This window comes from Mesocricetus auratus, unplaced genomic scaffold, assembly GCF_017639785.1.
Source record: "Mesocricetus auratus isolate SY011 unplaced genomic scaffold, BCM_Maur_2.0 Super-Scaffold_100676, whole genome shotgun sequence".
NCBI lineage: Eukaryota > Metazoa > Chordata > Mammalia > Rodentia > Cricetidae > Mesocricetus > Mesocricetus auratus.
In genome coordinates this window covers 34,834,964-34,859,820 of record NW_024429266.1, presented here as the reverse complement: position 1 = coordinate 34,859,820, position 24,857 = coordinate 34,834,964, and the positions used below count along the sequence as shown (strand labels likewise).

General features: G+C 43.7%; 1 protein-coding gene across 6 annotated transcripts in view; it reads right to left on the bottom strand.

The window, feature by feature from the left end:
- Positions 1-2,397: 2,397 nt before the first annotated feature.
- Fam20b (FAM20B glycosaminoglycan xylosylkinase) overlaps positions 2,398-24,857 on the bottom strand; it is a 37,700-nt gene continuing 15,240 nt past the window's right edge. For all 6 annotated transcript variants that reach the window (XM_005071313.4, XM_040737367.1, XM_040737368.1 and 3 more), the window contains 6 exons: positions 21,134-21,220; positions 19,500-19,609; positions 12,097-12,268; positions 9,829-10,020; positions 8,517-8,576; positions 2,398-5,746 (listed from right to left, as the gene is read on the bottom strand). In XM_005071313.4, the coding sequence (XP_005071370.1) occupies positions 5,515-5,746; positions 8,517-8,576; positions 9,829-10,020; positions 12,097-12,268; positions 19,500-19,609; positions 21,134-21,220 (853 nt within the window). In that variant the 3' untranslated portion in view covers positions 2,398-5,514. The remainder of the gene's footprint in view (positions 5,747-8,516; positions 8,577-9,828; positions 10,021-12,096; positions 12,269-19,499; positions 19,610-21,133; positions 21,221-24,857) is intronic.

Sequence of the window (24,857 nt, the reverse complement as noted above, 5' to 3'; positions counted from 1 at the left end):
AGAAACAACAAATGCAAACATTAGTGTTTGCATGTCTTTATATTCCAGTCTCAGGGATAGGAGCTAGGAGCTGTGAACTCCAGGAGAGCTCATGGGTGATGGGGACATCTAGAGGCTATGGTAGAAACTACAGGAAACTATGAGCGCTCAGTATTCATAAGACTCAAGACTCTGCAGTATGGGACCCCAGGCCTGTGAGGCAGGTACTTTTTTTTTTTTTCTCCAAGACAGGATTTCTCTGTATTGCTTTGGAGGTTGTTCTGGAACTCGCTCTGTAGACCAGGTTGGCCTGGAACTCACAGAGATCCGCTTGCCTCTGCCTCCGGAGTGCTGGGATTAAAGGTGTGTGCCACCAACGACTGGCTGTGGCAGGTACTTCTAAGAAAAAATGGACCTCACTTTTTTTTAAAAGATTTATTTATTATGTGTACAGCATTCTGCCTCCATGTATCCCTAAATATCAGAAGAGGGCACCAGATCTCATTACAGATGGTTGTGAGTCACCATGTGGTTGCTGGGAGTTGAACTCAGGACCTCTGGAAGAGCAGGCAGTGCTTTTAACCTCCGAGCCACCTCTCCAGCCCTGGACTTCACTTTCAAAAGACATCTTCCCATGCCACTGAAGGTAGCCAGAACCATCTGTCTTGAAAACAATCTCTAGGGGACAACTGAAGCCTCTTATTTCCAAATAAATAAATTTGGCAAACAAATCCTGAAAACACCAGCACGAATGTGTCCTAGCTCAGCTGTTAAAGGTTCAACCTCCGTGGCCCAGGGCACTAGTGGGATCCCTGTGACTGATCTCTTAAGAGAGGGTACACTCAACATGATGACCTCAGGCAGGGGACAGGAGTGCAGGCCCTGGGGGCCCTGAATCTTGAGTTCACAGCTCCCCAATCCTGGAGTCCTGGGGCTTTTGCTGTCATTGTTGAGACAAACTGTATTTAAGGGTGGCAGCAGGAAGGTTGAGAACTATTGCTCTAGAGGCTTAAGTGAAGGGCCAATCGCCACCATCTGGGTGGCATGCTGCATTGCTCAGGACACTGTCCAAACACCTCACAGATGTATACTGGGTTAATACTGCCCACCCCGCCTGCCTTAGGAAATGAAAGTCACCCTTTCTAATACCTGTCTGTTGAGGTGTAAAGGGGTCCTCCAGTGGGGTGTGCAGAAGATCCATGCGACCATTTGAATGAGAACTGTCCCTCAGTCTTGGGCATTCCAATTCTTGGTCTGCAATTGATGGTGATGTTTGGGAGGTTTGGGAGCTATGGCCTTGTGACTGGAAGGAGTTACCAGTTAAAAAACCTGGTATGCAGTGGTGACCCCTGGCTTTAATCCCAGCACTTGGGAGGCAGAGGCAGGTGGTCCCGAGTTCAAGGCCAGCCTGGTCTAGAGTGAGTTCCAGGGAGGCCAGCGCTACACAGAGAAACTCTTGTCTTGAAAAAAAGAAGAGTTTAGCCAGGTGGTGGTGGCACACCTTTAATCCCAGTGCTCTAGATACAGAGGCAGGCCAGTCTGGTCTACTGATCGAGTTTCCGAACAGGCTCCAATGCTACATAGGGAAACCCTGTCTCGAAAAGCAAAAACAAGCAAACAAGAGCTTAGAGACTCATGCCATTTCCAGTCTGCTCTGCTTCATGCTGTGGTTGAAAGTGTGAGCCCCCAGCTTCCGCCCCAGCCATCATACCTGCCGCCTCTACTCACTATCATGGACACTTATCTGTCTGAACCGTAAACCCAAATACAGCATGTGTGATGTTCAAATACAATGACAAGAGCTGGCACAATTATGCAGCAAACCAAGAAGAAATCTAAACTGCTCGTCTGGTGAAGGGTTTATTTATTTTTAAAGATTTATTTGTGTACCATGTTCTGCCTGCATATATGACTGCAAGCCACAAGAGGGCACCAGATCTCATTACAGATGCTTGTGAGCCACCATGTGGTTGCTGGGAATTGAACTCAGAACCTCTGGAAGAGCAGCCAATACTTTTAACCACTGAATCATCTCTCCAGCCCATGGCTGAGGGTTTAAGATACCGATCTCCATTTCAAAAATGTAAATTCTGGGTATCCTAGGAATCCTAATCAGAGGAACCAGCTCTTTGTTTCTGCCAAGTCCTACTTAGGATTCATTTTCTTCATCTCACAAGAAGCTTCAAGAAAGGAGCTAACTACTAAACATCCAGGATGCCCTGAAGACAACTTTGAAGTCTGCTACAGCTCACTGTGTGTAAGGAGTCTGTGGAGCTCACCGACTGAAAGCAATCCCTATGGAAGTTTAAGTAGAGGAAAAAGATATAACATTTGTTCCTTAAAAACATGTAAGAAAATGGAATAAGGAAGCACTGGGGAGAAAAAAAAGTAGTAACAGGAAAACATGATACAATAATATATATTAAAATCTTTATTTTTTTTTTTTCAGAATTGAAACCCACAGAACACATTAGAAATTTGTCTGGTGTCTTACCAAGTACAACCTCTGTCTGCCCAACAGCTCCAAGAGGAAATCCCAGGCAGATCAAACAAGAGGGCAGTGATGCCTACACCACCCTTTAGACAAATAAATTAACCTCCCAGTAAGTTATTCCCAGCTTCCCCCAAAAGTTTGAGGATCACTGTAGGTCCTAAAAATTCATGACAGTGCAGTACCCAGTCCCCATTTGCCACCCAGACTAGAGATACAGGGGAGAAAAGCCAGCCTCTCCCACAGAGCAAGTGTCACAGTCAGGTCACCTGGCTCAGCAGACCGCTCAGGAGATGCTTGGTGAATATGCTAACCTCTACTGGCCAAGTCCTTTCTCAGTGTCAAAGGAAATCCATGTTCCTTGGCAGAATACAACCACAGCCACACTGACCCAAAGCCCTGCACCCGCCATCCTGAAAGTCAGACCAGAGACACAAGGGAGCTTGCTGACCCAAGCTGTTTTATAGTCACAAGAGAAGGTCAATTGCCGATCAAAGAGATCCAGTGAGGAATGAGAAGGGAGGCTGAAGGGATGTGGTGCATGGAGAATTCTTTGGATGGCAATGCTGTCACCAGCACTGGGAAAATAGAAAAGCTGCCAGGATCCACTTTGCCAAAATAATCTGTAATAAATGTAGCCGGATTCCTCCATTTTCTTCTTAAAATTTAGTCTTGACACTTTAACCCTGAGTGCAAACAGGGAGACATACCTTAAAAATACCACCCATCTTCAGCAAACCAGAGCCTCCTGTTTTAAAAGGAATTTATAGCACAATGCAGCCTGAGACTAAGGAACAGTTTGAGAATAAAAATTCTTACCCTAAATTTCTCATTTCAACTTCGAGGACACGTGTTTAAGAAGTGGGGACAAATGAGGGAACAGCAATAGGTCCCAGTTTCTTGGTTTTGTAGTAAATGTATCCAGGTATTCAGACGTTCAGCTGGCAAACATAATTTAGAGCTGACCTAACTCCCACTGGTGACTTGATTATAACAGCCCTAACTCTAGTAAATGACCTCGAAAGGGGTCAGAGTTTCAACACTTTTTAAAAAATGCACCTATGCTTTTTTTCCACAACACAACTGTGTCTATAAGTTTGGAGCTAGAAGCTTATGGCTGCCTCCCTGCCCCCGCCCCTGCCGGCCTTGCCAAGATTCACCAATATACCTTTCCTAGCTTAATGCAATCCCACCTCAGAGCAGAGCTTATATTCTAATTGCTGTGTCACACCACTCTGTTGGCTCACTTTATCCACTGTGGATCTGCGTGCCTCCTAATGCAGGAGTGTGAAATGACTTTTCTGTGACTATGCTAAGACAGAGAAGACATTTTTCTGGAGCACCCTTTCTGCCTCTTCTTGGCCTCAGAAGAATCCCATGCCTTCAACATTGCAAGTGAGGCTCCTTGTCACTCCCATCACCAGTGTGTCCCAGAGTGGGAGGGCTGACTGCTGCCACCTGCTGGCTCCCACTTTCATAAGCACTGACCACACTAATCTCAAGTTCAACTGTGAATTTGCTGGACAAGTGGCCTTGAAGTTGGACTCAACACCTTTTGTTAACACTATTTCAGTGTTTGTGTTAATATTTGCTTCCTTAAGTTCAATATTTGCATTAAAAAATACAGCCAATTCTTCAGTCTACCTCAAAATGTACCTAAAATGTGCAAACTTTCCTATTTCCATACCTTGTATAAGTTGTTACAGGCTCCTACGTTTCAATGTGAGAGGCCTGAGGCTTAAACTCAGAAGGCAGTTGCTCAAGCCAGGCTCCATGGGATGAAAGAATTCTACTAACAACACCATAGGTTCAGAACTCAATATGAACCAAAATATTAAGGCTCTTTGTGGTAGACTCAGTTTCAAGGCTCAGAAGGCTTAAAATCTTTTTTTTTTTTTTTTTTTTTGCTACCTGCAGGGCCCACATCGCAAGCTCAGTCCAGCTACCAGTAGGACACTTTCTCATAAGAGGGCACAGACAAGGCCATCAACCTCCTTGGGACAGCAGCATCGCTGATCAAATGCCTCACACCTTAGAAGAGAAATGAGAACTGGGTATGGTTGCTCATACTTCATCCTAGCATGTGAAAGGCTGAGGCAGAAGGACTGCTGCCAGTTCAAAGCCAGCCTGGTTATATACTAATTCCAGACTAGCATGGGCTAGAGTAAGAGCCTACAGTCTAATCAAAGTAAACAATGCCAATGAGAGAAAGGGGTGTGTGTGTGAGGATGACAGAGGTCACGGGTACCAAACTTGCATTATTTCAGGGTTTTGTTACTCTGGAGGTAAGTCAGTGTCCGGCAGGGATCATGCTTGGGTTGTAATCCTATTTCCTCTGGAGACGGTTTTGGTTCATTTGAGCAGGACTGGAGGATGAGTGTTTGCTTCAGACATATCCAAGAACCTAAACACAGGGGAAGCTGATTTTCTCTAAGGCAATCAATCATCCTCCTGGTTCTACAGGGTGAGTCCCTCCCTCTTCTCTTCCCTGAGATGTCAAATCCATAGCACTCAATAGCGAAGAGCTCCATCACCTTCCTCACCTTCCCTTCCTCCATCTACCTTAAAATGGGTCTCCTCCAGCACACTGTGCTATCTTGTCTGATGCCACTCTGGAGGTGCAGGACATTTTATAAGCTGACTAGTTCTGCCTTTGTTTGTTGTTTGTTTTTAAAGACACAAGGGACTGCAAAGTCAGTCTACAGAATCCATGGGTGTGGAGAAAGGACGGCAAGGTTCACCCCAGACACACTCTGGAACCAATTCCTTAGCCAGTGTCACACCTGTTTGCCCTTTGGGGTGGGAATACGACTGACCAGAGCCGGAGCCTGCTGCCTGAATGGACAACTGCTGAGGAGGCCAGGTGACTCCACAGACAGGCTCCCACGCAGACACCGCAGAAAACACCAAGCACTCCTAGGACCACTGTCTCCTACCACCAAACCCGCTGCTGGCCACGTCCAGGCCGTCACATGCCACTTGGAATTGATTGTGCTGTTTCTCTAGCTTCATAAAATCCAGTTCCACTTGTTTCTCGCTGAGAGTTACAAGTGGGAGAGCGGCATCCTGTCTTCCACCAGCACAGTGTCCATCCCAAACTGGTCAGTGCACTGCTTGACAGTGGCAAGGACGTTCAGAAGCCGCTGGTCCACAGTGTCCAAGTGTGGGTCAGAGAGCACAGGGGAGATGGGGTCATGGGCCATGGCAGATTTTAAGGCAGACTTTAGCACTCCATTCTTTAGGTAGTTCAGTCTATTCCAGGTTGAAACCCGAATACTGGAAGAAAAAGTTTTAAAAGAAGTTACATAACATCTTTCTATCCAATTCTGTATAAAGCTTGGATAGTAGAAAAGGTTTTTTAAAAATTGTGAAAAATATTTCAACTAAGCCGGGCATTGGTGGCATACGCCTTTAATCCCAGCACTCGGGAGGCAGAGGTAGGAGGATCTCTGTGAGTTCAAGACCAGCCTGATCTACAGAGTGAGTTCTAGGACAGTCAGGGCTATTACTCAGAGAAATCTGGTCTCAAAAAACAAACAACGAGATATGTACATATTCATTGCAGTAAGAGGGAAACTGAACCAATCTAAATGTCTAACAAGTGAGAAATACTTCAAATTATGGCCAACCCATCAGGGAAATTTTTTTTTTTTTGGTTTTACGAGACAGGGTTTCTCTGTATTGTTTTGGAGGCTGTCGGTCCAGCCTGGCCTCGAACTCACAGAGATCCGCCTGCCTCTGCCTCCCGAGTGCTGGGATTAAAGGCGTGCGCCACCACAGCCCAGCCCCATCAGGGAAATCTATGCAGCCATTAAAAAGGTTTGAAAATTGAGTGGCGTGGGGAAACGTCTATGATAATTATGTTAGAGTTGAGAAAGTTGGAGGAAAGCTTCCATTCCCTGTGTGTAGGGAAACTGGTGTGTATGATGAGAGCAATGGAGCTACAGGGTTAGAATGAAGCTCACTGTGCTAAGTTACAGGGTTAGAATGAAGCTCACTGTGTTAACAGTTACAGGGTTAGAAGGAAGCTCACTGTGTTAACAGATACAGGGTTAGAATGAAGCTCACTGTGTTAACAGTTACAGGGTTAGAAGGAAGCTCACTGTGTTAACAGATACAGGGTTAGAAGGAAGCTCACTGTGTTAACAGATACAGGGTTAGAAGGAAGCTCACTGTGTTAACAGATACAGGGTTAGAAGGAAGCTCACTGTGTTAACAGATACAGGGTTAGAAGGAAGCTCACTGTGTTAACAGATACAGGGTTAGAAGGAAGCTCACTGTGTTAACAGATACAGGGTTAGAAGGAAGCTCACTGTGTTAACAGATACAGGGTTAGAAGGAAGCTCACTGTGTTAACAGATACAGGGTTAGAAGGAAGCTCACTGTGTTAACAGTTACAGGGTTAGAATGAAGCTCACTGTGTTAACAGTTACAGGGTTAGAAGGAAGCTCACTGTGTTAAGTTACCGTGTTAGAATGAAGCTCACTGTGTTAACAGATACAGGGTTAGAAGGAAGCTCACTGAGTTAACAGTTACAGGGTTAGAAGGAAGCTCACTGTGTTAACAGATACAGGGTTAGAAGGAAGCTCACTGTGTTAACAGTTACAGGGTTAGAAGGAAGCTCACTGTGTTAACAGGATCTATCCTTAGATGCTCAGGGGTGATTGTAACTTCCTTATCCAAATATTGCTGAATTTTTAAAATCTAACTATTAATAATAGAAAAATATTTACTCTAAGAATATATATATATATATATATGTTTGCCAAGAGATGATGGCGCACACCTTTAATCCCAGTACTCAGGAGGCAGAGGCAGGCAGATCTCTTTGAGTTCAAGGACATCCAGGGATACACAGAGAAACCCTGTCTCAAAACCCCACCCACCACTACCAGAAACAAACAAACCCAACAAACTACTTTCTTGGAGAAGGAGCTAGCTCAGCACTTAAGGGCACTTATTGCTCTTGGAGAGGACCCAGGTTCAGTTTCCAGAACCCACTCTGAGCTGTGCACAGTTGCCTGTAACTCCAGCTTCAGGAGAACCAATGTTCTCTTCTGGCTTCTGTAGGCACTGTATTCAGGAGCACATAGTCCCACAGACAGACACACAGACATAATTCTCTAAGTTATTTCACTAATTGCTATGGTTTAGGTATTTATCCCCAGTTACACTCATGTGGGAATGCAGTTGCCACTGTAACAGTATTAAGAGCTGAGACCCTAAAGAGGGACCAATTGATGCCGGCAGAGGTAATGCTGACGCTGCCCTCTGCAATTCCGTCTCCCTTCAAGCAGTAACAGTAGAAGAGCTCTTTCAGGGTGCCAGGGTTTTGATATTAGGTGACCAGGAACCATCCCTGGCGACCATGTAAAGGCGGATGGAAGGAGTCACAGAGCGGGGACCTGAAGCAGGAGCTCCTAGGGCCAGGTTTTATTTCATTTTCTTGATTTACTTCTCAATTTCTTTATGTCTACTATATTTAAATCACTCACTAAATACTTACAGGAAGTTATTTTTGGATTAGATAATTTCACACTAAGATATACAAACTCCAGGTGGGAGGATCTGAAATCAAGGTAAGTCAGATGCGGCAACTGAGACTACAGATTTTAATGGATATAAAAAAAAAATCATTAACCAATTTTTTAAAAGATTGTCTCACTATGTAGCCCTGACTGGCCTAGAACTCACTATGTAGGCCAGGGTAACCTTAAACTCACAGAGATCCACCTGTGTTTGCATCTTAAGTGCTGGGGATAAAGCCCAGATAGATTGCTTTTAGCAGGTGATAGATACATTAAGCCAAACAGGCATGTATTACTATAGATACTACAAACTTAATGATGCAAAATTCAAAATGAATTCTCAACTTTGGGGTGACCTGCCTCTGTGTTTCCCTCAGCACTCTCAGGATTTACTGGGGTTCTGGGTTGTGGAAGTAGGAAAAGCAACTGGGATGTCTTAAGGTCAACAGAACTGATATACTGGTACCGGAACCCGAAGGAGGCAATGCAGGCAGCCACACCTGCTGTGCATAACTTACATGCAACACTGATAGAGAGGGGCAAGAATGCTTCTCTCATCCAGCGAGGGGTTCCCAAAGCTGAAAATTAAATTAAGACAGTGAATTAGGTCCAAGTGTTTGTTCCCTTCTCAGCATCAAAGCAAGAGCACATTATATAAAAACCCAACTGTGATCCTAGATAATTTCATGCTCCAACAGCTCAAATCATTTAAATTAAAAATAAGTCAGGCACAACTAATTAGACACAGGATCATTAACAGCCTGAACTAAAGCATCCAACAGCAAATAAACTCATGTAACAAGGACCCTTTTCCTGTCAAGATGCTGTAAGATGCTGTGGTACACACTGTGAGTTCCCAGTGCAAAGGGAGAATGCAGAAATCCTAAGCCTATACAGTGTTTAAAAGGCTCTCCCTGAATCAGTCCTCCAAAAGGCAAGTGTATATTACTTCTGGAATCATTAAAACCTTGTTCCCGTAAGCAAACCTGCTGGCAGCTTCAAACCAGAAAAACTGCTCAGGGGCTTTCAGAAGTTGAGACAGAACCAGCTTACAGCAGATATAAAAATGGCATTCCATTAGGAAAGGAATGGTGATTCTGGGAAAATGATCACCCTCTCATTCTTGTTGCCTGTGTAGCCTTGGTTGTTCTGGAACTTGAGATCTGCCTGCTTCTGCCCAAGTGCTGGAATTAAAAGTGTGTGCTACCACCACTCGGCCCATTCCATTCTTTTCCTGAAATCTTCCTTTAATAACTAGCATCTACTAGCCCTGATGACAGTGCAGGCAAAGCATCTGCCATCCTTTGAATATCTTTGCTACCCTCAAATTCTTGTTGCAACTTAATACCCAGTGCAAGGCTATAAGAGGTGAGGCTTTGGGAGACTCAGTTCAGGATATCTGGATCCCAAGCCCTCCGACCCTAGTCCCCAGGCTCATCAGCTAAGGCTGATGCCAGCCTGCAGCACTATGAGAGGTGGAGTCTTCAGGAGCTGGGGCCCAGTGGGAAGGAAGTCACATTACTGTCACATTACTGGTGTGCATTTTTTGATGGAGATTTGGGGATCCTGGCCTTTTTTTGTTGTTCTCTGCTTCCCAGATATCACAAGGCTGGCAGCTTTGCTCTGAATATGCTCCCAGCCATGATGATTCTGCCTCATCACAGGCCCAAAAGAAATGAAGTCAACAAACCTGTGAAACCATGGACTGAAATAAGCATTCATTCCTACAAGTTGATTTATGGCAGTATTTGTGTCTGAAAGCTGACCTGCACAGCGACCTAGAGAATGTGCCTCTTTCACACAGACACCGACAAGACAGTCCTGCTGTACCTTTTGGCATTATCAAGAAGGATAAGCATGCTAGCGCCTTCATCATCTTGAAAGCTTTCATAGTGATGGCGATCGGCGTTGCCAATCAAGTAATCAAAGACAGCAGTGTCAATGATGTCCAACAGGCGTGGGCCTGAGTCATAGGGGGACGTTTTCTTCACAGCATCACAGTAGCTCTCATCATATTCCCACCTGGAGGCAAGGAGCATCACAAGGGTTACTGGGTACCAGCTACACCTGCCTGTAGAGTGTAGTTCCTAAGAGTCCCACAAAAGCCATGTGCTAACAGTCTGGTTGTCAGCGGAGATGTTATTAGGAGGTGGGGTCTTGAGATAGAAATTTGAGCTGTTGAGAGCAAATCTACGAGGAGAATATGGCTATCCTGGCCTTCCTTCTCTTATCGCCTGCTTCCTAGCCACCATGAAGAGAGTAACTTTCCTTCTCCACAGCGTATGTGTGTTGCCTGGATACCACACTACCATAAGCCTCAAAGCAGCAGAGCAGACCAAGCTGGGCTGAAACTTCAGAAGCTGTGAGCCAAAAGAACTTTTCTTCTTTTAAACTATTAGAGGCTAGAAGGAATACAGACAGTCAAAGCTGTGCTGATAGGTTTGGGAAGGAACAGGGACTCCACTGAAAGTAGACTAGCGGCTTATCATGTCTCATTCTGAAGGAAATCTGTCTATGTTTTGCACACATCCTGAGACTTTGTGGAATGGCTTACATGGCAGAGGAAATCTCAAGGCAGCAGTACAGGAAGTGCTGGCTGCTTTAGCCATGTTTACTGTGACAAGGGGAAGCAAAAGGCACAGCAGAAAGATCTTATAGTTGGATCAGGAAAGAAGCACACATAAAGTCAGCCAAGGGTACAGTTCTGAAAAGACTAGTACCATGCTAAAAGCCCAGATGTGCACTGGCATGGTAGGAAAGGTAGCATGAGGCAACTCAAACCTGCAAGATCCTGCCCATCCCAAGCTAAACCATCAAGACACTGCAGAGGCCACTGTGGTCAAAAGGGCCTGGATAAACTCAAGATAGTGCCAGATGTTGGCATCATCCTAGTGTAAGATTTGTAAGAATTGCCAAGCGTTGGTGGCGCACGCCTTTAATCCCAGCACTCGGGAGGCAGACGCAGGCAGATCTCTGTGAGTTCGAGGCCAGCCTGGTCTACAGAGCAAGTTCCAGGACAACCTCCAAAACAATGCAGAGAAACCCTGTCTCGGAAAACCCAAGAAAAAAAAACCAAAAAGATCTGTAAGAATTGTGGAACTACTTCACTGAGATTCCAAAGGGGTCTTGAGAGGTTGGAATTCCTGGAAATAGTCCAACATTATGATGCATGAAGCTGGGAGACTCAAGACAAAGCTATGGTGCCACACACACACAATGTTTTTCAAGACAGGATTTCTCTGTGTAACTTTGGAGCTTGTCCTAGAACTCATTCTGTAGACCAGGCTGGCCTTGAACTCACAGAGATCCAACTACCTCTGCCTCCTGAGTGCTGGGATTAAAGGTGTGCACCACTATCATCTGGCCACTATGGCTTATATTTAAGAACAAAATATTTATTTTGTGTGTGCGTGTGTGTGCATGTGTGCGTGCGTACGTGTGTGCGTGCGTGTGTGTGTGTGTGTGTGTGTGTGTGTGTGTGTGTATGTGTGTGTAAGTGCACCACATGCATACATACAGTTGCTGGTAGAGGTCAGAGAAGGCTTTTTGATTCCTGAAACTGAAGTTAAAGGTAGTCATGAGCCACAAACTAAGAGCTGGAAATCAAATTCAGACACTCTGCAAGGTAAGCAAGTGCTCCTGACCCCTGCCCTGCTTCAGCCCGTGGAGCCAGCAGGAGCTATTGGACTTCAGGTGTGATGGCAGTTAAGTCACTGGGAACATGCCTTGAAGAGAAAATGGGGATACTGCAGGGAGTCCCTGCCTGATGGGCTTGCTCCTGCCTTGCTTTCTGGAAGGAATGACACAAGCAGCTCTTCTGCCACCTCATGCTTCTGCAGTGATGTACTGTGCCACCAGAAGCCAAGGCAACGCAGCCTGAGTGATTATGGACTGAACTTGTCAACTATGAGCCAAAGTTAATCTTTCCACTTTTAGTGGTAGAAAGATGGCTGACACATCGGCACTGCTAAAAACAGGGACAGGAGGACCTATCTAGCAGGTTTGCCCACAACCCACAATTCTTTTTACTCTCTATTCAGGAAGGCCAACTGGCACGGCACAGCCAAGAATTAAGTCATGGCTTACAGGAGCATTTACCTGGCCAATTTGCCTTCTCGGTAAGTCCTGCCCCAGGGGTGTCGATGTTTCTGCAGGGGCCACACATCTGGAAGCCAAAGTGTGATGGATCCTTCCATCATGTCTCCATCAGCACACGCTGGCTCCGTCTCTCGGCAGTAATAGCATTTCCCATAGAAACATGTATTGTTCCCTGCAGGGTGGAAATGAGCCTGAATCACTTAAGGAAGAAAATTAAGAACCCAAATTCTCCCCAAACAAGATCAAACTGCTAAGTAAACAGCCATGACAAAAATTAAAATCTTGATGTTAGTCCAGTTCACAAGTGTTTTCCTATATAGGTAATAAAAGCAGACAATGTAAAACAATCCCCAATGAATGAAAAGCTATATACTAGAAATCAAACCTTCCTGTGTCTTCCTTCTACCCAGCCTCTCTCCCAGAAGTGAACTACCATCACAGTCTTGCTTTCAACCCACAATAAATAATTAGCAACGTCTTCCTGTTCTTTATCAGAGCTGAAGTTTTGGCCAGAGTACCCAGAGGAGAGAGAGTTTGGTCACATATGGGGGAAGCAGGAGCAGGTAAGTAAATATACTGAGGATAATGGGAAGTAGGTTGCTCACAGGTAGAGAAGGAAAAAAAGTAAGATGGTCAGAGTAAATCCTGCCATGAATTAGAACCAGATACTGGTTTCAACACACACCCAGAGATAAAGACACAGAGTGTACATATGTGCATTTATACATATACCTGTGTGTATACACATGTATTTCCTACTCTGCTCATCAAGAGAACCTAGAAACAATGAGATCCAGGACTTATTTAAGCATCGGTTCCCCATCCTTCTCCCTCTTTCCTCTTGTGGTAAGGCAAGAACTCTACCACTGAGCTATATACCCAGTCCTCTTTTTACTTTTGAAGCAGGTCTTGAACTTACAAGGCCTACTTCCTCAATCTCCCACATAGCTGGAATCAGAGGCTATACCACAGGGATCAACTTCACAACTTCACATATCCTTTCCTAAAGTCCATTTTAATACCACTTTAAAGGGGGGGGGGCGCATTGCCTCCTGGGTTGAGCCAGGACTCTACTGACATCACCAGCTGTAATGAAATGCTCAGAGAACAATGAGACCATTCCAAGGACACAAGCTGGTCTGTAGGATTCCCAATGGCCACATCTACAGCAGTTAGAATGTCAACATAAAAAATAATAGTAAGAAATTGCAACCCAGAGAGTTCATGATATGAATAAAGAAATGCATGCGAGGGGAGTGTCTAAACAGACTTCCTACAAGAAAATCAAAACAATGACAGAATTATAAAGCTATCACTTTACAACTATCATAATAACTGATTTAAACACAAACACAAATGATCAATGTGCTAAAACTGGGGATGCACCACCATGCTTAGGTTGGGAGGTTGAGGCCTTTTACAGTAAAAAAAAAATTATTTAATTTTATGTTTATTGGTTTGAGGGTGTCAGATCCCTTGGAACTAGAGTTACAGACAGTTGTAATCTATCAGGTGGGTGCTGGGAATTCAACCTAGGTCCTCTGGAAGGGTAGCCAGTGCTCTCAACCACTGAGCTATCTCTCCAACCCGAAGGTCTTTTACATTTTGAAGCTAGTAAACAGTCCCCTCTTTTGACAGGCATGGTAGTGTACATTTTTAATCCCAGCACTTGGGAAAAACAGAGGCAGTAGGATCTCTGTGAGTTTGAGGCCAGGTTGATTTACATAGGGAGTAGCAACATAGCCAGGGCTATATAGAGAGGCCCTGTCTCAAAAAACAAAAAAAAAAAACAAAAAAAAAAAACAAAAGAAAGTCAGGCAATGGGGATGGAGAGTGGGCTTAGTGGTTAAGAGCACTGGCTGCTCTTCCAGGGGATCCTGGTTCAGTTCCCAGCATCTGCACGGCAGCTCTTGACTGCTGTAACTCCAGTTCTAGGGGACTGGACTCTGCAGGCACTACATGCACACACTACACAGACACACATGCAGGCAAAACATCCATCCACATAAAGTAAAAATAAATCATTTAAAAAGAAAAAAACACAAAAGAAAACCAACCAAACAAAAGACTCTCTCTTTGTTTATTTTTAGGATCATTTTCACAGTTCTTTACTTCTCATGGCTTTTAAAATAGTCTTGTCTGTTTCTACTCTAAAATATTTGTTAGTATTTATAATGTAATCAAGTTAAATTTATAGTTTTCTATCTTAGTAATTATAAGCATTCTATATGTGTTACTTTCAATTAGTTGAAATAGTTTTTAAAGAAATCTTAAGGTTGCTGGGAAGTGGTGGCGTATGCCTTTAGTCCTAGCATGGGAGGCAGCGGCAGGTGGATCTCTGAGTTTGAGGCCAGTCTGGTCTACAGAGAGCGTTCCTGTACAGCTAGGGCTACACAGAGAAACCCTGTATCCAAAACCCAAAAAGAAGACACACACACACACACACACACACACACACACACACACACACACACACACACACACACACAGAGGCATGCACTGACAGACACACACAGAGACACACAAACACATGCACACACACAGGCGCACACATACATATACACACGCAGACAGACAGACACACACACACAGAGACACAGACAGGCAGACATACAGACAAACACAGAGACACAAACACACACAGACACACACATATAGAAACAGGCATGCACACACACAGACACACACACACATATACACACGCAGACAGACACACACACACACACACACAGAGACAGACAGACACACAGAAATACAGACAGACACCGGGTGTTGGTGGCGCACGCCTTTAATCCCAGCATTCGGGAGGCAGAGGCAGGCGGATCTCTGTGAGTTCGAGGCCAGCCTGGTCTACAAAGTGAGTTCCAGGACAGCCTCCAAAGCTACAGAGAAACCCTGTCTCAAAAAAAAAAAAAAAAAAAAAAAAAGAAATACAGACAGACACATACACAGAGACAGAGAAAAAGTAACAGCTTTGGGTGTGTGCTGTAGCTAATTAGGTTCTGTGTACTGCATACTGTGCTGGACCTGGGAAACACAAGCAGGTGGAGGTGGAGACAGGTAGATCTTAGGCCTTGCTAGGCAGCCAACCCAGTTGGGAATCTCCATGTCAGGGAAAGACCCTGTCTCAAACACATGCATGTACAGTTGACAAAAAATACAAACGGCTCTTAAACATATGAACACATGCTACACATAAAACAAACAAAACCCCAAAAAGTTTCAAGATGCATTATTATTATTGCTATTATTAATTATTATTTTATTGTTGTTTTGAGACATGGTTTCTCTGAGTAGCCCTGGCTGTCCTGAAACTCTCTCAAAACTCAGAGATCTGCCTGCCTCTGCCTTTAGTGCTGGAACTAAAGGTGTGTGCCATCACCACATAGCTCAGGGTGCATTATTAATGATGGTGTGAGGCACTTTCATATGTTGCCATGGGTAAGGTAAATTAGTTAAGTGTCTATGAGAGGTAATGTGACCACATCCACTAAAATTCAACATGCACATGACCTAGCACTTCAGCTTTTGGAAATTTCTATTCATGTGTGAAATGGCATATATACAAAGTAATTCTGGACAACAATAGTTGTAAATACAAAACACTGCAGCAATATGTAAGTAAGTTCAATAAGGGACTGGTTATATGAATTTATGGTAGAACTATATAATAAACACTTTGTAATGATTGTGATGCTAATCTTCGTCCTGGATTTGAGTACATCTGGGATCAACTAAAACCCAAGTGAGGCACACCTGTGAGGGGTTTTCTTGATCAGACTATTTGAAGCAGGAAGATGCACCCTGAATCTGGGCTATACCTTCTGCGGCAGCCCACATAAAAGGACATAGAAGGAAACTTTTGATTTTCCTTTTTGCTGACAATTCATCAATCTTGTTGCTGTAGCATTCCTTCACTAGTATTGGAACTAACTTCTTAGAAATTCCAAAGTTGACTGAAGACCAGCTTTGGAATCCCAAGATTCCTCTAGGACTCCAGTGCCAGATCAAGACTGCTGTCCATCCAGTGTCATGGACTAAACAACTACTGGACTCTTGGCATTTCCACTGTGAGACAGCCATTGTCGAACTACTCAGATCACAGCCTGTGAGTCAGTCTAGTAAATCCCCTTTATATATTTTTTCATTCTCTCAGTTCTATTCCTTTAGAGAACTCTGAATAATGCACTAGTCAAACAACAAAAGAATGAAGAAGTTCTTAAATGTAACATGAAAGATTTTTACAATATATTAAAGAGAATGAGATGTGGAAGCTATGAACAGTATGCTGTAGTTGTGCAGAATGGCAGAGCTAAACATAAATATGTATTTACATTAATATGAAAAGGAAACCAATTATTAAGAGAGGTTACTGCTAGGCTAAGAAGAATAAGATGCAGAAGTATGTATGGTATACCATATAGTATGTAGAATGGTAGTATTAAATATAAACATGTATTGTATAAAAAGAAGTAATTACTAAAAGAGGAACCGGAAAACATGTTACTGTAGTCCTTTTGATGTTTGAAGCGTGTTAATAAACTGAGTAAGTTATTGATTCAAAAAAATTAAAACATACAAAACAAAACAAAGAAATCCAAATTCTTGAGTTTGGTAAATAACAATCTTATTTAGGTAAAGAACTACAATGTATTAGGTAAGAGTTTGTGGTTTATTCAGATTTCTGGAGTTAAAATATAAACTTCAGAGTTGAGGCTGGAGATGGAGCCCAGGGACTCTGAGCCAGTGCTCTCAAGAGCTGTATTCCCAGCCCTTGAAATAGAAGCTATTTTAGTAAGGACTGCATGACGCTGAGCATGCAATTACAGCTCTCCAAGCTTGCTATCCCTCCACCGTCAGGTAGTGAAAAGGAAACACATCTATGCCAATGCTCAGTGTGTGCCTGACACTCAGAGACCAATCAACAGCATCCACTACTCTTCATAATATGACTGAACGTGCTTTTCCTGACTTCAGTATCCCCACGACGCTTGGTGAGCCTGAGCCTCCAGCCTCTGACAACTCCCTGGACATACTCAACTCCAGAAACTGCTTTTCTGATCACTGAAGTTCTCCTTTCTCTCCTTGGGTGAACTATCAGATCTAAGCTTCCATCTCAGCCTTTCTCCTTTAACTACTAAATGACTAGTTCACACAGACTCCTAGATGATCCTGAAACAAAATATCCAAAATAGAAGCTTTACTTCTTTCTGTGCTTATTCTTTTCTGCACACTGCTCAATTAACTGCTTCTATATTCACTTGACTGTCCAATCTAGAAATTTGGAGTCATTCTTAAGTTCTTCTTGCCTACTGCCCCTCCAAGCTGAGATGCTTACCCCACTGTTCACAGTTCAGTCTGTGAATCTCTGAATTGTTATATCCCATCCTTACCTTAGCTCTGTCTCTTGAAATCACGTCAGCAGCCCACCAGGGCTCATTGTCTCATTCTCCCCATCACTATTTACCCTCTACAATACTGCCATAATTAGTTTTCTAAACTCAAACATAACTACTTCATGTTCAGATTCTCTAAACAGCTCCCAAGTGCCCGGGGCAGTCTCGATCCCTTAGCATGCTGAATAGGCCCTTCAGTGACCCTGTCCTGTCTACTTCCTCTCCTCAGTGCTGAACCCACACACCTTCCACTTCAGTTTACACTCCTCCTGTCTTCCTAATCACCCTTGTCCATCTTCTGTCCTCAGCCTGGATCAATGTTAATTAAGTCAGGGGCTAGTGGGGAGAACTGGATAGAAAAGAAATTACAACTTTATTTTCACTAGGATCTATAGCATTAGAATTTCCTGCCACCTTGTCACTAAAAGAAATCAGTTTTCCATATTGTATTACCATCCTTGTAGATTTGTTTGAGACAGGTATTGTTTTACCTCATTCTTAAGTATAAATCTATTTATTTTAGTAAAAAGTAAGGTGAAATTCAATTTCTAATGTCTGTTTCAACATTTATGCCATGAGTAAGAACACTGAATCAATAAAAAAGTTACCACCAAGAGGCCAAGACAGCCGGGCGTTGGTGGCACACACCTTTAATCCCAGCACTCGGGAGGCAGAGGCAGGCAGATCTCTGTGAGTTTGAGGCCAGCACGGTTTACAATAATTAGTTCCAGGACAGCCTCCAAAGCCACAGAGAAACCCTGTCTTGAAAAACCAAAAAAAAAAAAAAAAAAAAAAAAGGCCAAGGCAAGGGTACACAGCACCTCTAAATTCTTATTTATCATGCTACCAACCAGAACAAGACTAAGTAGATCCCATGCATCACAGTAGGATAATGGGAACCAGGGCCATGGGAGTCATATCTAGGTCCACGAGTTATAAACTAGTCCTTGGCCAGGCAGTGGTGGTGCATGCCTTTAATCCCAGCAGCACTCAGGAGGCAGAGGCAGGCAAATCTCTGTGAGTTCAAGGCCAGCCTGGTCTACAAAGCTACACAGAAAAATCCTGTTTTGAAAAACAAAATAAAACAAAGCAAAATAACTAATCCTCGGAGGAAGAATAGTAACCCAAATGCAATTCTACAGTGGAACTTCTGGTTGCTTTACAAAGTTGCTTTAGGTTTCCTCTATTCTTTATTATTTATTTTATGTGTGCATGTTTATGTGTAGGGCACGCACCTGGAGACCAGAAGTGATAGTGAATGCCTACTCAGTTACTCTCCACCTTATTTTTTGAGACAGGGTCTCTCACTAAACCTGGAGCATAATTCCAATAGGGTTATACTGGGTCAACAGTGAGCTTCCAAGGGTCTGCTCATCTGTTTTCTTAGCATTGGAATTACAAGTGCCCCTTCTGCTTTCTTTTACACGGGTAAGGTCCTCATGCTTGTATAGCAAGCACTTTATCAGCTGAGCCCCCAGCCCTTGGTTTCCCTACTTCTCGGGAAACAGTTCCCAAGAGAACATGTGTGTGCGTGCACCAAAAAAACAAAAACAAAAACCACTGGGCAATGGGGGCATATTCCTTTAGTCCCAGTACTTGGGAGGCAGAAGCAGGCAGATCTCTGTGAGTTCAAGGTCAGTCTGGTATACAAAGTGAGTTCTAAGACAACCAGGATTATTACCACAGAGAAATCCTGTCTCGGAAAACAAAACAAAAACACCGACAATGATATGTAGGCAGTTATCAATTTAGGACAAATCTTGCATTTGAGACTCAGCTGGAAGATCAAGCAGAAGTTACCACTTTCACTAGAAGTATATGTTAGGAAGAGATTCTCAGTTTCCATTCTCTCCATTAGACCTAATTCCCACACTAACATGAGAGCAGGCTTTTACATCCCCTTGAGTTCTCTAGGTATGAAAGAGATGCAACTAGCTTGTTCAAAGATGCCCCATCATTTACCTTACTGACCATGCTCCTATTTAAACTTCCTCCATCATCTCTTACCTACAGTTAGGAAGGTGCTCAACAGCTGCTCCGTGGCCACAGGCTTGATCTCTGTCCGCAGATTAACATATCTCCCAACCACCAAAGGAGCTCGGCGGAAACCCAGAATCCTAGTTTTGAAGGTTGAAGAGAGAAGAGAGAAATCTTTGGGGATGTATTTTAAGTCTGAAAAACCATTAAAGATAGAAAGGTGTTGGAGGTGGGTAGGTAGGTGAGTTAATGTTGGTTTTAGAGGTACATATGGTCATGAGTTTCTCAAGATGTACATTATTCAACAGTTCAGCAAGTAAGGAGTGGGCGAGTCAGGCAAAACATAAAAAACTGTTAAGTCTAGTACCTCTGCTTCTGTTTAACAATGTATTAGAAAATATCATGCTTAAATTCAGATGGGTTCAAAGCTCTGATTAAATTTTGACAAACTGCAAACTGACCAAAACAATACGCCCACAGGACAGCTTAAATAAGGGCACATTTGAAGGTCTTTCTTCATGATAATTAAGCACTAGAAAATACTTTTTTTTTTTTTTGGTTTTTTCGAGACAGGGTTTCTCTGTAGCTTTGGAGGCTGTCCTGGAACTCACTTTGTAGACCAGGCTGGCCTCGAAGTCACAGAGATCCGCCTGCCTCTGCCCCCCAAGTGCTAAAATTAAAGGCGTGCGCCACCAACGCCCGGCCTTATTTTGTTTTTATTCTTGGTTGTTCTCTTGTTTTGTTTAGCATTTTCTACTTTAGAGATTCTTTGAGGACTTCATATCATGCATTCTGATCCCACTCATCTCCCTGTCCTCCTCATCTGCCCTCTGCCGTTGCAACTTTCCCCCAAAATTTAAAAGAAAAACCAAATACCAACCAAACCAACCAACCAACAAAACATACACAAATAAGAAAAGGAGAAGAATCTCATCATGGAAGTTGTAGTGTGGTCAGTTGAGTTACACTGTTAACCTTTAGTCCTTTCATCTTTACTTGCAAGTGTTCAATATGTGTTTAAAAATATGAGAAATTCTTCCTAATCCAGAAAAAGACAACAATTTGCCTTTTCGTTTCTGATTTCCTCATGTTTTTAAACAGCTTCTCTTTCTCCTACTGTCTCATTACGGCTGGGGTTGCCTGTAGGCAAGTGCTCTACCCCTGAGGCACCTCCCGTCCTAGCCTACAATTCTGTCTTCTAGTGTCACTATGGCAGACTGAAAGGGAACATGTAGGAGGAATTGGGACACCAGAGTTTGGCTAAGACGTGCCTGTAAAAACAGTACCAATCTTTCTAGAGGTCCTCTATATCCCAGATTTCTGAGACAAAGTTTTGCCATGTAGAGGTTGGTTTTACTCTTACTATGTAGCCCAACCCACCTTGAATTCCCAGTTCTCGTGTCTTTGTCTCCTTTGTATGGAGATTACAGCTAGTTACAGGACAGGCTCCAAAGCTAAATAAATATGTTTTAAAAAGATTTATTGTGTTTAGTTTTCAAGGCAGTAGTTCCCAAACATTAGGTATTTACAGAACCACCAGGCACAGACCCACGGCTATAAACAGGGAACAAACCGATGCTACCACTGCATCACTCACTTCCTGAGGAAGTGCACAAGTTCTCTCTGAAAGAGATGATGACCAGGAAACACGAGACTCCACATACCTGTCCAAATGAAAGGCTGCCACCTCTGCATTGTGTCTGTCATAGCCAGCATACGGTTCCCCTTCTACCACATAGTCTCTGCTATACCTGAAAGGGAATGGGAAGCACGGATGTAGACATGAATTCCATCAGGGTTGGGAGTGACAACACAAGAGGAAGAACACACACTTCAGCAAGCCTGAGCTGTTCCACACACTCTTTCTCTGTCAACCTGAGAACTGGGTGTTAACACACATGGCCGGTAGATGAAGAGATGAGTCGAGACAAACCAGAACACAGTTTCTACCTCAGCGATCATTCTTTGGATAAAACATGGATGACATTTGGTTTACTTGTAAAAAAAAGTCTTTCAGTGCAGTGGGCTTTTTGGTTTTTTTTTTGTTTTGTTTTCTTTTTTTATTTTTATTTTTTGGGACTGGGTATCTGTATGGCCCTCCAGGCTCGCCTCAAACTTGGAGATCCGACTGCCTCTGCCTCCCAAGTGCTGGAATTGAAGGCGTGCTCCACCACCACCCAGTTGAATGACTCTATAAGATACAATTTAGACTTGTTAATTGGAGAGGAAAAGGTATTGAACTCACTCACCTATGGCTGCTCAGTTGCACTCCTGTAGTGAAGGGGACCTACAGGGCTTTAGAAGGAATCTGAGTAGAAAAGCTGAAGCTCAAGTCAAGAGCAGTCCCACTGCACACAGGATTTTCATGCTCAAACAGTGATCATCAAGTGGAAGACAGAACTACAAAAATAATGACCTTCAATGATCTTAGAATACAAGGTGAAGCATATTTCCAAGGCAAAACGATGAAGACGTCCTCTTAGAAGGCAATCATACATCAGCATCGTGGTGGCATCAGTCTCTTCTCAGCCTGACCCACATCCATGCATTAAAGTTCCTAGTACAAGAACTTACTCAGGCTTCTTAGGTTCATGCCGGCTGCCTTTAAACTGTCAGTTTAAAAATACCATTGCAGCAAAAGCTGACACTGTACCAAGTACCCTTCTCTCCACCACAGGTGTAGGTGGCCATACAGCTGGGGAACAGTCGTTGAATACATTTTCAAGACTTTAGCACAGTCACAAAAAATACAAGATGAGATGCAGTACTTCCTCCCATTGAAACATTACTGACCTTTCCATTACGTCTAAAGGCTGCTCAGAGTGAAGAGCATGAACATAGAGGCAGCTAGGAGCTTTGAGGGGTAAGCTTGAGAACAAAGAGGAGTAAGAATCAAAACGAAGGAACCACACTGGAGTCGGTCAGAATTCTGGGCTATATGCTTGTGTTTTGTGTATGTGCACATATCTGTATGGATATGTATGCTTATGTGTGTACATGCCCATGTAGGCTAGAGGATGACCTTGGTGTCATTTCTTAAAGCACCATCTAACTTTTTTCCTTTTCAGATTTTATTTATTTTTTGTATTTTAGGTATGAGTGATCCATCTGCATGTATGCCTGCCTGCTGCAAGAGGGCATCAGACCTCATGTGGGTGCTGAGAATTGAATTCAGGACCTCTGGAAGAGCAGCCAGCCAGTGCTCTTTTTTTTTTTTTTTTTTTGGTTTTTTTGAGACAGGGTTTCTCTGTGCCTTTGGAGGTTGTCCTGGAAATAGCTCTTGTAGACCACGCTGGTCTCAAACTCACAGATATCCGCCTGCCTCTGCCTCCTGAGTGCTGGGATTAAAGGCGTGCGCCACCAACGCCCGGCCGCAGCCAGTGCTCTTAACTGCTTAAAATCAATTTTTCATTGACACGGAACTTGCTGGTTGGCCAGTGGGCCCCACGGATCCCCGACTCTGCCTCCCCAGTACTGAGATTACAAGCATATATCACCATGCCCAGCTTGGCTCACACTCATGTGTATGTAGATGTGCTTGCCTATATGAGTGTGTGTAAGCCAGAGGCTGATGCAGGGATATCCTTCCTCTATTGCTTCCTACCTTACTATTTTTGAGACACAGTCCCTTACTGAAGCTTGCTGCTTTAACAAGTGTGATAGTCTGAGTAAGAATGGTCACCATAGTCTCCTATAGTGCTTAGTCACCAGGGAGTATTGCTATTTGAAAGGAATATAAGGATTAGGAGGTGTGGTCATGTTGGAGTAGGTATGGCCTTACTGGAGCAAGTGTGCCACTGAGGGTAGGCTTTGAGATTTCAAAAGCCAGCCCAGATCAGCCCCTCCTCCTCTCCCTGCTTGTGACCTCAGCTACTTCTCCAGCACCATGCCTGCCTGCCATTGTGCTCTCTACCATGATAATGGACTAAGTGTCTGAGACTGTAGGCAAGCCTCTTTTAGAATAGTTTCCTTGATCATGGTGTCTCTTCACAGCAATAGAAGCCTGACTAAGCTAGACTGTGGGCTAGCAAGCCCTGGAGCACCACCTGCCTCTAGCTCCCGCAGTACCAGGATTGCAGTCACCACTCCTGGCTTTCCATGCAGATGCTAGGTATCCAGCTCAGGTTCTCATGCTTGCACAGCAAGCAGCTTACCCCGAGCCATCTCCCAGGTCCATGCCTGGTGTTTTTTATGTGGGTTCTGAGGATCAAACTTACCAACTGAGCCATTTTCCTAGCCCCGAGGTCTGAATTCTTCGCTCATGGTTTTCTGTTTTTTTTTTTTTATATTTATTTAATGTGCTCTGTCTGCATGTATGCCTCATGCCAGAAGACATCAGATCCCACTATAGATGCTTGTGAACCACCATGTGGGTGCTGGGAATTTAACTCAGGACCTCTAGAAGAGCAGCCAGTTCTCTTAACCTGAGCCATCTCTCCAGCCCCTTTGCTCATGTTTTAACTATGTGAAATATGAAAAATTAGAATTCTGGGTCTCATTTTTCTCACGTTTCCAAAGGCTACTTTCAGCATGTATGTACTAAGATCATACATTCACTTTTACCTAGTTTTAGGCCCCAACTTTATGTCCCTTTCCAAAATAACTGCAGTTGTTCCTGTAAAAATCGATTTATTTCTAGAATGGATACTACTAAATTGAGGAGAAAATTACTTTTTTTTTTTTTTTGAGACAGGGTTTCTCGTGTAACAGCTCTAGCTATTCTAGAACTCGCTCTGTAGACCAGGCTGGCCTCGAACTCACAGAGATCCACCTGCCTCTGCCTCCGAGTGCTGGGATTACAGGTGTGCGCCACAACTGTAATGTAGTAAAAGACATAAATAATAGTATTACACTGTATCCCTATATATGTCCTCTGTCTACAGTAACTCCCACCTCTGAAAGGAGATCATAAACCAGTCTCCATAAAGCTAAGACACAAAGGCTATTAAAGAAAGGTATATATCTCGACTGACTTAGATCCTCCTCAACAAGGAATGACTCACCTTAATTCACTGGCAGAGGAGCAGAATTCACACAGTAACTGCCAATAAAATCACTCCTGTCCTTTTAGTGAAGGCTATCAGGCTCTGAGCAAGGACATCATGTGGACTTAAAGCAGGGTTATGTGTAGCTTTTGAGACCCTAGAAGTCTTAATAGTACTTTGTCGAGGGTCCAAGGTCTGCAATGAGTTTCTGTAAGTACCTCAACCCACATCCAGTCTGGCTTGTCTGGAGTTAGAACACACAACAGTGTGTGCAGTGAGTGAAGCAGGCAACATCTCCACCCGAGTCACACACAATGTTTGTAGAGGAAGAGACTGCCCTGGGGTTGGAGTAAAAATAAGGAATAGACAGGAAGGCCAGACCCCGGGGTCCTTTGTTATTAGA